At 36.1% G+C, this 14,682-nt stretch overlaps 1 protein-coding gene across 7 annotated transcripts in view; it reads left to right on the top strand.

The window, feature by feature from the left end:
• Positions 1-14,682, top strand: part of PARG (poly(ADP-ribose) glycohydrolase) — a 115,839-nt gene that overhangs the window by 45,493 nt on the left and 55,664 nt on the right. For all 7 annotated transcript variants that reach the window (XM_072739337.1, XM_025989811.2, XM_025989822.2 and 4 more), the window contains exons 8-9: positions 2,337-2,429; positions 6,522-6,679. In XM_072739337.1, the coding sequence (XP_072595438.1) occupies positions 2,337-2,429; positions 6,522-6,679 (251 nt within the window). The remainder of the gene's footprint in view (positions 1-2,336; positions 2,430-6,521; positions 6,680-14,682) is intronic.

Genomic DNA, 14,682 nt, shown 5'->3' with positions numbered 1-14,682 from the left:
AAATGCCCCTCAGTAAGGTAATGGTTAAACAAACTAGGGCAGCCCTGGTGGCTCAGTAGTTTAGTGCCACCTTCGGCCCATGGCATGATCCTGGAGACTGGGTCAGGCTCCCTGCCTGGAGCCTGCTTCTCCCTCTGCCTGTGTCTCTGTCTTTGTCTCTGTCTCTCATGAATAAATAAATAAAATCTTTAAAAAAAAAAAACCCAAACTATAGTATATTCATACCATGGACGACTACTCAGCAATAACAGGGGATAACTATTGGTACTTGTATCAACTTGAGTTGATCTTAAACGTATTAAAACTGGATGGAAAAAGTCAATTGTAAAATATACTATTTGATTCCATTTATGTAACATGACAAAATTACAGAGATGGAAAACATACATGGTTGCTAGAGCTTAGGAACGCTTGGAGGAAGGAGAGTGTAACTAAATGGATAGCAGGAGAGAGATTATAGTGAAATAGTTTCGTATCTTAATTTTGGTGTTAGTTACACAAATGTATATGTAATAAAAATAGCATAGAACGATAAACAGTATACCAGTTTTAACTTCCTATACCTTTTTTTTTTAATGTGTTAACTTCCCATTATAGAGGATTAGAATTTAGCTATTGTTCACTTCCCCCTTCACCACTAACATAAACCTTATTTCTTGGGATCCCTGGGTGGTGCAGCGGTTTGGCGCCTGCCTTTGGCCCAGGGCGCGATCCTGGAGACCCGGGATTGAATCCCACGTCGGGCTCCCGGTGCATGGAGCCTGCTTCTCCCTCTGCCTGTGTCTCTGCCTCTCTCTCTCTCTCTCTCTCTCTATCATAAATAAATTTAAAAAAAAAAATTTTAGAAAACCTTATTTCTACTTCCCATTTTCCCACCATAGTTATCAAATTTGTTTCAGTTAAGATCAATATTCTGTTTTTTAAAGCAGAATAGTAAAAACACTATACATATCTAAGATATTGCTTTTCCACTCTTGCCAACTTTTTTGTTTTCCCCAGAATTAATATTTGTCTTGTGTTGTTCACTTACATAGTTTTCTATATATCTGTGATTGAATCCCAGACTCCCTGAGTTACCTTTCTGTTCATTCTCAATGTTAGTTTTCCCACTGTTCCAGTTTAAAGAGGGAGGTAAACGTAGGTTGGATTTTAGAGCATTGGTATAAAGACAGTTCTTAGTGTTAGAAATTCCCTGCAAAACCAGAATGGATGTAAATCGTTACTTTTTCTATTTACACACATACTTTGTGCAGTTGCAGATAGACAAGTGAATATTCCTTTATTCTAGTTTATAGCGAACAAAGTCTGTTGGTTTGTGAAGCATCTGCATCCCCATTAATCCCATGAGAAGTGGGGAGAGCAATGTAGTAGAGTTGGGAACACTTGGGTTCTAGTTTTAATTTAGTTGCTAATTGACTTTCTCAAGCTAGGATAATCAGGTAACCTCCTTGGCCTCAGTTTTCTTTTCTTTGTAATAATGACAGAATCAGACTGGATTATAAGTGAGAGCTCCTTTAGTTCAAGTGTAATTTTAAGTTGATAAATGTCTTTATTTAACCCTGACTTAACACATTAATTTCCAAATGGTTAATTGGTTAATTCCAAATGAGTTAATTTCCAAATCAATAGTGTTTTCATTTTCAGTACTTTTAAAAACATACCCTTATTTTTAGAGAGAAATTAGATCAAAAGACCTAAAGTAATTTTTAAAGCCTGCAGAGGTAGGAAATTATAAAAGACAAAAATGGGCTATGAATGTTGCCTTTGTTGTGCTTCAAATTATGATGTGGGAATTGTAGTTTTAACTTCCCTAGGGTGCCTAGAAGAGAAAAATTCTAAGGTCATCAGAAACCTTGTTGTTTACTACCCATAGGTTAGATTTGAAAAATACACTGTGCTGTGAAATAATTAGTATGGCTTTTATGGCAATTTCTTTACGTTTTAGACTATCGAAGCTGGATGGATTCTTGAAGGTTTCTGAGAGAGTCCCTAGTGGTCTAGCAGTAACCAAGGGCAGAATGTGCTGTTTTTTATTTGCAGATGTTTTATTTAATTATGAAGTGTGATATATGAGAGATATTTGGTATTTTGAATACCAAATAATTAATTAGTTTTCACAGAGTATTCAAGTAAGTCAGGTAAGTTTGAAAATGAATTTTTAAGTTCACTTGAGTTCACCTTAAGTACATGTATTGGTGTACTTTTATATGTGTTTGATGAGACTGATAATGTCTCACATATTATGGGATTTTATGAAGAGCAGGTATATAATTTAATTTCATTACAAACATTTATTCATTGGTTATTATTCACTAATATATTTTACTGGTTTTCAGGTACTTGAAGAAGCAGAAGCTCAACATTTGTATCAGTCCATTTTGCCTGATATGGTGAAAATTGCACTGTGTCTGCCAAATATTTGCACCCAGGTTAGTCGAAATAACTTCTTCCTCAGTAGCTTTCTTGAGATTCACAAATTGAATTTCTTTTAAACTCTAATGGCCAGGGTCAAAGAGAAAGAAGAGAGAAATGAGAAACAGTTTTTTTTTTTAATAAGGATTTTGCTATACTGAAGAAAAGGTTAGAGGCTAGAGGGAATACTGCAAAAGAACATTAAAAATGCAGCATTCAATTTCTGAGCTTTAGTTTACACTGTTGAAGTTTGCTTACTGAGACTTCCTATTCTGTTTTTGTTTAAACAATCTCTAACTTAAAAAAGCCATTATTCCAAAACACACTAATGGAGTTAGAATATTTTATCTTCAAAATGGCCTACTACCTCCCTCTCCTTTCCCCACACAGTGATGTGTTATATAACAAATGAGCTCATAGTGCTTTTTTAGCTTTTAAAAATGAAAGAATCCGATATTATTTCTTTCTAGAGGGAGTATATTAATTAATTGCTACATAAGAAATTACCTCAAAATTTCATGGCTTAAAGCAGCAAACATTTATTATCTCACAGTCTCTGTCAGGAATTTAGGAGCAGCTTTGCTGAGTGGTTCTGGCCCAGGATCTCTCTTCTGGTTGTAGTCAGGGTGTTGGTCAGGGCTGCAGTCATCTCAAGGTTTCAATGAGACTGGAGGAGCTGCCTCTAAGTTGATTTACTCACATGGCTTTTGGCAGAAGCCCTCAATTTCTTGTAATAGCCCTCTTCATAGGTTGATTGAGTTGTCCTCACAATGTGGTTGCTAACTTCCTGGGAACAAGCCACCTAAGGGAGACAACAAGAAATTGGCAATGCTTTTTTTGACCTAGTTTTTTAAGACATCTACCATCATTTCTGCTATCTTTCTGTTGATTACAAATTAGTCACTAAATCTAACCTGCACTCAAGGAGATGGTAATTAGACTCTCTCAAAAGGAGGAGATGCCTGGGTGGCACAGTTGGTTGAGCACCTGACTCTTGGTTTCAGCTCAGGTTGTGATCTCAGGGTTGTGAGATCAAGCCCTGCATCTGCTCCTCACTCAGTGCAGAGTCTGCTTGAGATTCTCCCTCACTCTCCCTCTGCCCTTCCTGCTTTTGTGCATGCTCACTCTCTCTCCCTCTCTCTAAAATAAAATCAATAAAAATAAATAAATCTCTAAAAAGGAGGAAATATCAAAGAATTCGTGGACATATTTTCAAATTACCATAAAAGGCTATTGGTTTGTTCTTTTTAGTTTTCTTCCTATGTTTCTGAAAACAGTGGCTTGAATTTGCCTGTCTTTTGTTTCTAGAGCCAACCCCCTTGCTGCATGGATGCTAGCCAAGATTCTGTTGATGCTTTTGCCTCACAGAGGCCCTAGGGACATTTTAGGTGGAACAGTGTACAAACGTGTGAGATGTTTTCACACACTGTAGTGTGTGACACTGCAGTTTGTCTTTGGGGTATCCCCCAAACCACAAGCATAATCATTGAGACAATCTAAAAACATGACCAAATACCTGAGGGCCATTCTATCTTCAGTTGAGAACCACTCTATGTTTTTTGATGTGCCATAGGTGTTAGCTTTTTACTGTGGCATTTCTAATTTTATGTAACTTTAATTTCACATCATTAATGCATTGTGTGCAAAATAAGCTTTTCTGTTGGGCACAGAAAATATATATTAATATTCTTCTTTGTTGTCTTTTTTGAAGTTTTTTTGCTTGCTTCTGTGTCATGTTCACTCTTTTTTCTTTCCTTTTTTCCTTACCTAGTAAAATGTCTCACTACATCTTAGGTTCTGTGCTTAACTTTTACATCCCCCTGCAAAACCTTCCCTACCTCTCCTGGCCAAAGTTAATCCCTCCTGTAGCACTCAAGTCACACTTAGAACATTATTTTGTAATTTTTCTTTATATATCTACCCCTACTATAGTATATTCTTTTTGAAGGGAAATCGTCTTTGTGTCCCCAAGTTTCATGTGCTTAATTAAATGGTTTTTTAATTCAATGTGTAGTTAATAATTGAACTTATACTTGATAAGTATATAGCCTTTAGACATGAATCACTTAACCATCTTCTCTTCCCCTTGCACTTAGGCAAGAGCATTTCTGTATTTTATGTAATGAGATATATATTCAAAAACATCTAAATTTATAAGCTATAACAAGGCACTTGGTAGAACAAAATCAGACTTGTGGCTCCTCTATATTTTGGCCTGGCTAAAAACAAAAAAATTCTGTTCTTCCATTAATGGGGAGAACATCTTAAGTCTGTTTTCTCTACTCTACTGAAAAGTAAATCTCTGCTGTGAAAGTTAATATTTCACTTTGATATCAAGATATTTTTGGCAAATTAAATTGTATATGTGGTTACTTCACAATTTATTACATTAACATTCTCTAGTCCAAATCCAAAAGGTAAATTTAGATTTATAAAAAGGAACTTCAAGGAAGGAAACGAATTTTGGACATGAGCTTCTTGAAAGATCTTGGTTCATGTTAAACCAGTCTCTTCTTTTATCTAGCTGAACACTTGATAAGATTTACATCTTATCGTTTTCCCCAAGTATGAGCTTTCAGACATTTCTCCTCCAAGAAAACAAATCAATTATTCTATTTAAATCGTATTTTTATTAAAATAAAAATAAAATCCTACTATTTGGTTATTTGGGGGTTAAGAAATGTTTGTGTTTATCTTTCATTAAGCCTAAAATGCCACCCATTAATTTTTAAAGTTATTTTTATGAATAACTTGATAAATGGTAGTTAAAAGCTCATTTTTAACTAAAACTAAGTACCAGTTTGCCATTGTCACCTTTTCTAAACTTATTGCTGGGTTGTAAATAAATGTATAGGATGGGAAAATGGAAATCAATATGAGCTCTCTGTTCCGTCTTTCTTAGGAATGGTAATTGCTAAGGCCTAAAAGGACAGCATTTGGATACTGTAGTGATTCTTTCCATTTCCTCTGTTTGTCTTTGTATTTTCCCAAGAGAAACAGTTAAACTGCAAATTTAGCCTTTTTTTTTCCCTAGCACACTCTTATTCTAGCACTGATGTACATTTTCTGATACTTAGAAAAAAGTTAATTGTTACATCATTGCAGTTTTGATTTGCCTTGCCTACCTCTCCTAGGTTTCATTTTTGATGTTGATTCGTGAGATATGATCAGGACAGTTGGTTTGAAATGAATGCAGATATCCAGGATTCCTAGTTCTGGGTCTTATTGAAAGGCAGAAGGAAAAGCATCTTAAATATTATGTTGGAACATTTTAAAACTTTACAACTGATATTATAAACTGGCAGTTGGTCTTTGGCTTTACCACCATGTCTTTAAAAACATGTAGTTTTAACATTTAAAATAGAATAAAACCTACTGAACATAAGGTCCTGTGGATTATCCTGAAAAGAAAAGGTCAGTGGATTTGGATTTGGTACAACTAGAAGACATTTCCATCATAAAAAATCTGAAGAAAAAATGTCCTATATCTTCTTGGCTTAAAGTGATGATGTAGGGAAATGCCTGTCTTCTTACAGTTTATACATATGTCTGTCTATACATGTCCTATTAATTGCTGTAATAAAATTAGATTTAGGTCTCAAAGAAATTGTCAAAGTGAAGGTTGGTTCAGAATTAGAAGGAAAAGATTTATTTATTGAATTTCCTTAGGTCATTTTATTTAGGACTAATAGAAAAATTGCTCTATCCAGCAATCTTAAATATAAGTGAGAATAAAATTTAGCATATGTAGTAATGGCTAAACTCAGTGATGCATTTTTCTCTTTTATTGTTTAGTTTTTCATTACATGGATAATGTGTTTTTATTTCTTACTTGCTAAAGCAATCTTGTTTTCCCCTAATAAGTAATGTTTATGTTCTCTTTACTATCATTATTATTGATTAGAAATCTGCAGTTTGTCAAACAAGTACACTTTTCCAATCATCCTTGATGAACTGCCCTTGACTTCAGTACTGCTGATTTAAGGATTCAAGAGTGGCCTGAAATTATTCCTGCCTTAATTTAGCAAATGCAATTTGTTGCCTCTGCTTTTGAAATTGCTAAACTAATTATTGCCCTTCTTGTCTGTATATTTTGTTTCCTCTCTCAGCCAATACCACTCCTGAAACAGAAGATGAATCATTCCATCACAATGTCACAGGAACAGATTGCCAGTCTTTTAGCTAATGCTTTCTTCTGCACATTTCCACGGCGAAATGCTAAGATGAAATCTGAGTATTCTAGCTACCCAGATATTAACTTCAATCGGTATGTTTTCAGAGAACACCTCTTTAAAAGTGAAATAGAGAAGGGTGGAAGGAACTAATATTTGTCCAGTGATTTGCCATAGGCCAAACATTTTATGTCCAGTTATCTAATTTAACCTTTACAATGCAGTAAGTTAAGTGGTTTTTTTTTGCTATTTTGCAAGCAAGATAAAGTTCAGTGAAAATTTTTGTTATGGTACAGTTTCTCTCCATTATCAACACTAAGAAGGAGTGGGGAAACAATGAAAAATAATGTCATCTGTATAAAATAATTTATTTAAAATCCCAACAAGAGATATCCATTTTATACCATATTCTCTTTGTATAAATACCAGTTGTGAGGAACATGTTGTTAACCTAATTTTGAGTCATTATGTTAAGCTAAGTTTAAGAGAATAGTATTAGTCATTTAGTTCAAATATACAGGGAGCAATTCCAGTATTCTCTACAGTTTAAGTTCCTTCAGGTCACAAGAGAAGGGGTAGACCAGTTTCTGACTTCTGTGCCTTCTCTCATCCACAAGGCTTTTATTTCTTCTTTGAGCATCAGTTTATGTATCAGTGCACTTCTGATAGCTCTGATCCTGCCAGGATAGGTTTGCTATTCCTCTGGGTTCTTAGGAAGGTCTGTACGAACCTCTGTTATGTGGAAGAGGAGGTATACAGCATTATGATGCTTAATTAGAAAAGGGTGTAGTTTAATAAAGGAAACCTTTCTTGAGGAAATAACGTTTGAACTAAGTATGAAAGGGTAAGTAGGAGTTTTTACCCAGGAGAAAAGGAGAAATGATTATATTCTGGGCAGGGAGTATAGTACATAAAAAGGCATTGTGGTAAAAATGGCATGACATCCTCAGGGATTGAAAGAAGACCAGTACAGTTGCAGCAGAGAGGACAAGTTGCAGAAGGAGATGACAACCAGTAGGCGATCCTACTATGCCTACTAGGCCTTCCTAAGGCAATAGAAAGTCATTAAAGGATTTGGTATGGGAAGAGGGGGAAGCTGATGCACTTGATCAAATTTACATTTTCAAAAGTTTGTTCTGACTACAGTGTGGGTGCTGAGTGGAAAGGGGCCATGGTACAATGAGTTTACCCAGTTAGAGAGGCGATCAACACACCAAGAAGGAGAGGATGATAGCTGGGATTGTGAGTAGTGGGGGTGGAGGTATGGTGACATTTGAAGGGCAAGTCAGACAGATTGGATCAATGAGTGGGTAAAGAGAGGTATCCAGGGTACTACCTAGGTTTTTACAACCAGGCACGTGCCTTTAGTGTTCTCTACTTTTCCTGCTGTACCGCCTACCCTACTTTGTTAAAATTGTGTGTTTCATCCTTTCAGTGGGGACCGGGATTTTTTTTTTTTAAGATTTATTTGTTAGAGAGAGAGCTGGGGAGAGGCAGAGGGAGAGAGAGAGAATCTCAAGCAAACTCCCCCTCTGAGGACAGACCCTGATGTAGTGCTTGATCTTACAGCACTGAAATCATGACCTGAGCCGAAATCAAGAGTCATCACTCAAGAGTCAGTCACGTAACGGACTGAGCCACTCATGTGCCCCATTAGTGGGGAGTGTGGATAGGGATCTTATCTTTCATTAAATTTCATGCATTGTAGGCATTCAATAAATCCACCCAATTCATTGAGTGAATGAAAATAAATTTTGCAGATGGAACATTTAAAGAGTTGATTAGTGGCAGAGTGCTAAGACTAAAACGTAGACCCTTTGTTCTTAGTCTACTGCTTTTTATTTTTCAAACTGCATCTTATCCTTAGCATTTAGGAGATGTTTTATTTTTAAGCTATGTATAATTAAAGTTTTTGCCTTTGATTTCTTTAGTATTTGGGGTAAGACTGAGAGAAAACAGAGCATTGGTATCTGCAATTATAATTGTAAGAACCTGTTTATTAACTATAATTTTTGGCTTAGTTAAGAAATTAATAAGAATTTATTTCTACTCGTAGTTAAGGACAATGCATCTCTTGCAGGTTTTCTTTTTAATATAGTAAAGGAAATGGTCAAATTTTGTATGTAAGTAACTAGTGGAAATTTGATTTTGTAGAAATGTAATTATCTGTTTCCATGAAGAGTATTAGTTATATTAATAATAAGGATCTCCATAGAGTAGTAGTCTTTCTGGTTTTTGGAATAAATGTTTGATTAGCTCCAGGATCACCAGGGATACTATAAATTATAAAATCTCTATCCAGAATTCTCAAGATAGTCCCAGTGGTTTTATGTTTTCCTGGTTTTGGATTTGGTAAGCAGTAGCTCTAATTAATAATGCTTTAAAATTAGTGTTTCCATGGCCACTTACAGTTTGTTTCCATGGGATGAGTAGTCAGCTAATGAATGTATCTTGATAGTCCCTCAGATGTCTTAGTTACAAGCTTTCTTAAATTCTTTGACTTGATTATAGACATTTTAAATTTATTTTTTAGATAAAAACTTTGCATTCTCTTACTAAGTTAAGGTTGTAGCAGAGAGCCTCTTCTCCAAAAAAGTTATTTTCAAAATTGTTAGGGATATTTTCAAACATACTAAAAAATAAAGGAAACAATATTATGAACCTATGTTTATTTAGCCAGCTTCAGTACTTACCAGAATCTTTTATTTTTTTTTTTCCAGAATCTTTTATTTTGTTCTTTTTTCACTTATCCAACCCCACCTTTTCTTTAAAACAAACAAACAAACAAACAAAAACTATTTTAAAACAAATTTCAGATGTTAAATTTCACCCAAGAAAAATTCGGTATTTCAGGACTCCTGGCTGGCTCAATTTATAGAGCATGCCATTTTTGCTCTCTGGATCGTGAGTTTCAGCCCCGTGTTGGGCATAGAGTTTACTTAAGAGAAAAAGAAAAAGAATTCAGTATTTAAACTCTTCACAAATAACAGTCTGATATCTTAGTTAAATGTTAATAGCCCTTTGCTCAGAAAAGATTAAAACTCTCTGTGGATAATTACACATATACATTCCTCATCACGTAAAACAAGAAAAAGCACAGAAAGGGAGCCGATTAAGCATGATTAGAATTAGCAATTATAGGGGCGCCTGGGTGGCTCAGTCGGTTGAGGACTCTTGATTTCAGCTCAGGTTGTGGTCCTGGGATCAAGCCCTGCACCCAGCTTCAAGCTCAGCATGTAGTCTCCTTATATCTTTCCCTCTGCTCCTCCCCCTGCTCACACACAGGAGCGTGCTCTTTCTCTCTCTCAAATAAATAAAATCTTTAAAAATAGAATTAGCAATTGTTGGCTTTAATAAGGAATAAATAGTTATATGTAGAACATGATCTCATTTATGTTAAAATATCTGTATCTGTTAATACATGTCTATGTTCACATCGGAACATGTATGAACATGGAAAATGGACAAAAAAATGAATAAAAGTATGATTACCATTGGGTAGTGAGATAAATACATTTAATGCTTTTATTTCATCCTTTTCTGTATTTTTGAAATTGTTTATAATAAGTACATATTACTTTTATAATCAGAAGAAAAGTAGTTACAAGTCAATCATCAGAAATGGAGCAGAAGACAAAGTTAATAAAAAGAGTAGATGATTTTTGTAATTTGATTTTGAGGTTGGAATCCCACAGATTTTTTTCAGTCTTTTTCAAACAACTAGTGTGGGTAGTAGCTTCTTCCTTCCTAATTATAGCCCCATAGACACAGTATCATAACCTCCCCTTCACTGTCCATTCAGCCTGTAAGAGAAACAAGTCCGCAGGGTCCTCTAAGGACTGGGCACCTGTTACACCAACAGCCTTCTTTTCTCAATAGTAAAATGGACCTCAGGTTTGGAGTGGCTGACAGGTAATAGTCAAGAAGTCTTGAGAAGGCTTAGCTTTTGTGACTTCTCATTTCCTGCCACAATTACCAGAACCTGCATTAATTTTAATACCTGTGTTAATTTTAAAGCATCATTTTTTTCAGCTAAACATCTGACAGGGGAATGCTGGCACATCTTAAGAAAGAGCATTTGTCTTTTTCTTTTTTTTTTTTTTAATATTTTTTTTTTTAATTTTTATTTATTTATGATAGAGAGAGAGAGAGAGAGGCAGAGACACAGGCAGATGGAGAAGCAGGCTCCATGCACCGGGAGCCCGACGTGGGACTCGATCCCGGGTCTCCAGGATCGCGCCCCGGGCCAAAGGCAGGCGCCAAACCGCTGCGCCACCCAGGGATCCCGCATTTGTCTTTTTCATTGTGCTTGGTCATTTATCCTGAAGTCTGAGCTGGTTGGCTCTGAGTGACAGCATGTTAGGTTTGACAGGAAAAGAGGCTGAGCTATTTTTCTTAATATGGATTTGAAGAATATAAGCATTTTATGTAAATAAATGTTGATTTCTTTGCTGGGCATGAGAAATTTTTTGCATAAGAATAATCCTTAATAGGGGATCCCTGGGTGGCACAGCGGTTTGGCGCCTGCCTTTGGCCCAGGGCACGATCCTGGAGACCCGGGATCGAATCCCACGTCAGGCTCCCGGTGCATGGAGACTGCTTCTCCCTCCGCCTGTGTCTCTGCCTCTCTCTCTCTCTCTCTCTGTGACTATCGTAAATAAAAAAAAAAATTAAAAAAAAAAGAATAATCCTTAATAATAATAATAATAATAATACCTAATATTTATTAAATACTTACTATGTATGAATCACCATACTGTTATTTTTTACCTAATATTTCAAATTTATAAATTAGGTATTGTTTTTTTCATTTTTCAGTTGAGAAGATGAAGGCTTAGAGAGGATTGATTACTTTACCAAGTCAGCGGTATAATTCGGATTCAAACTCAGAATAAAGTTGGCTTCTAGAATCTGTGTCCCTTAACCATTCTGCTATCTGCCCTCCCTTTGAGTAAACCAGATTAGTACTTCATAGTACTAATCATAGCTAATCAGAAACTAGAACTATCCTTGGAAACAATTCTTTATCTGTAAAATGAACCAAAGTCATTCATCAGCCCGGAGTGATCATAAGGGATGACCATAAGGGATTTAAACTCATACTATCTCAATAGCATTTCATCAAATGAGAGTTTAATCTGTTGAAGATTTGAAATTAGGTATATTCTTATGTTCTGGCTGATGGATGTTCTTTTGATCACCAGAATGTTGAAAATTAATTAAGGGCAGGTAAAGCGTGTGGTAGTCTCCACAATTGATTTAGGGAATCCTAGCAGCCAGGATGTCAGCATTTGGGTGCACTGAGATGGTATGTGTTTAATAAGCCTAAACTAGCAAAAAAGAAAAACAGAAATTATGACTGTACAAGATCATTGATGCTGTCTGTTGACAGCTTACTTTGATTCTGTCTATAGAGGTTTCTAGGTAGGGAAGCTTCTGTACTAATAGGTTCAGTGAGAGTAAGTGACTTGTCAGTAAAACTGAGACTTGCATACTGTCTTCTGTTCATACTTGGTGCACTTTCATTATATCTTACTTCCACTTGAGCAAAATGCTCTGACCGTGCTCCAGAAATGGAAAACAACCCAAAGTTCCCCATTTTCATGTGACTTATGAAAGATCAAGTACCTAATTTGATGAGCCATTTGGTAAGCTGATTATGGAGGATTTTGTTGTGGTGGTGTTTTCTTTTTTGCCTAGTTGCTATTTATGGTTATAGTTTCTGGCAGTTGGGAGTTGTGTGTGTGTGTGTGTGAGTGTATTTAGCCTCAAAGGGGCTATGGCTAGCTAGTTGATTGAATAATAAAAATGGTTCAGAGTACGTGGTGGGAGGCTGACGTCAACAAATTGAATAAGTCTTCCTGTTTTTATTTATTGTTGTGTTCTTGCAGCCCTGCTTAGTTATGTTAAATATCCTTGACCTTTTCCCCTGCTTGCCTTTCAGGGCCTAAACATCCATATAAAGGCTTCCAATGTGATTAGCATTGATGCTTTTGAGATTGCTTAGAAACTGATGGTCAGAGATTAATTGTGGGTTGCAGCAGTGGTCAGCCCAGGAGGCTTTTACATCTGCCTCTTCCCTGGATTGAAAGTGCTGTTGGGGCCATATGGCAGATTGCTTCACAGAAAAGCCAAAAATGACTTTGTGGCTAGGTTCCAGATTATCATTTGCATCCATTTTAAAGTGGAGGTTATACTGCGTTGAGTTTGATTTACTGTGTACTAATGGGATTAGTCCTTAACTTGAAATCACATGAGGGGATGTGTGTGTGTGACTAGAATTCAATTCCAGTAATATTACCAATATTCTATTCAGGGAAAGGTTTTATTAAACTGTGATTTTATTTATATATATGGAAAGGAAAACACGAGTTAATAAGTATCTGACCTTTGATTGCCTTATTTCCTTAAAAATAAAAAGTTTTGTTTAGAATGAAAGTAAAGTTGCCTGAATGGCTTTTTCTGTTTGCTTTTCTCAATACTCTCTAATATTCAGTTAAATGCCAAAAAGTCCATCCTACATGCAGAGGGGTTTTTGTGGTCTTTTTTTTTTTTTCAAGATTTTATTTATTTATCCATGAGAGACAGAGAGAGAGAGAAAGAGAGAGAGAGGCAGAGACACAGGCAGAGGGACAAGCAGGCTTCATGCAGGGAGCCTGATGTGGGACTCAACCCCGGGTCTCTAGGATCACACCCTGGGCTGAAGGTGTCGCTAAACCGCTGAGCCACCTGGGCTGCCCTGTGGTCTAGTTTAAGTGCAGGCACATATACATGCCTGCTGACTCAAAAAGGCCTTCAAATACAAACCACAGGCAATAGTTGAAAACCTAAATTTAAAAAAAATTGATGTAGAGAAGTTAAAAAATCAGATGGTGCTTGATTATTATAAAAAGGTCTCATTCTCTCTGAGTCTCTGTCTCTCTGGGTGCATTTCTGTCTCTTCCTTCCCTCTGTCCAGCCCCATCTCTGTTAGTCCCTTTGTCTCTGCCCTCTGAGACTCATCTTTTTGTCTTCCTCTTTTCTTGAACTCCTTTCGCAGTCTCTTTGTCTCCCTCCTCCCCCTAGATACTGTCTTCTTAGATATTATGTCTCTCTTGTGACTTTCACTCATGTGGTTTGCCAGTGTTTTTATGTTATTTTCACTTGTTTTAATATCAGGATAATTCATTTTATTTGGGTGGCTATGCATAGTACTTTCAGACTTCACTGTTGTGGAATTTTAGATTTCATGCAAGGGTTTCAAACCTGCTTCATCTTCCTTGACTTTCTACCTCCTTGTCTCTCCTTCCTTCCACCTCACTTGGCACTTCCTGCTCCATCAGGAAAATGGGAAAGCATATTTGGTTACATAGTGATTTGAAATTAGCGTGACAAATTAACAATACATTGCGATTTTGCTTGACTTTGTACCTATACGGTTAGGACCTACAAGATAAACAATGGGTGCTCATTTGTAGTGTGTGATAGTTACTGCCATATAATCTTCCAAGAAAGTCAATATTGCTAGGGTAATAAAATCTGTAGTCCCAAGAGGCTCTTAGGTTTACTAATTTGTCATCATGGTTATGAAATATGTGAACTTAAGTGCAATTTTACAAACGACTGACCACAAGTAGAAGCTAGGGACACTTTTTATGTTTGGGTGAATTATTTCTTAGGGACAACAGCCATTTTTTCCCCTTTCTACACAACAGTTCTGTGGAAGAGGAACTTTAATTGTGTTATGTAGTACATCAGTTCATCTCTAAGAAAAGATGGTGGCTGCCTTTATATTCATACTGTTTCTCTCTACCAAGTAGTAAACCTGGAAAGGGATTTTGCAATGGTTCCCAAGACATTAATTTAGTAAATTATATTTATTTGATACTGGATGTTTAATTAAACTGCCAAGTGGCTTCTTCATTTTGACTATCATTTTGATTTAAATAAACTCCATCCTGGTTGACAGGATAGATAGAAGAAACCAAGCTGAAACCTGTACTCTCAAAGATCCTTTCTTTTAGCAGGCAGCTGGATTTTAGGAGTATTTGTGATAAACATTTTAGATAAGTATGTTCTTTTAGATGACTAAAAATTATCACACAGTCTTCTTTTTTTT

The sequence above is a fragment of the Vulpes vulpes genome, chromosome 15, assembly GCF_048418805.1.
Source record: "Vulpes vulpes isolate BD-2025 chromosome 15, VulVul3, whole genome shotgun sequence".
Lineage (NCBI taxonomy): Eukaryota > Metazoa > Chordata > Mammalia > Carnivora > Canidae > Vulpes > Vulpes vulpes.
This window is presented reverse-complemented; position numbering and strand designations above follow the sequence as displayed.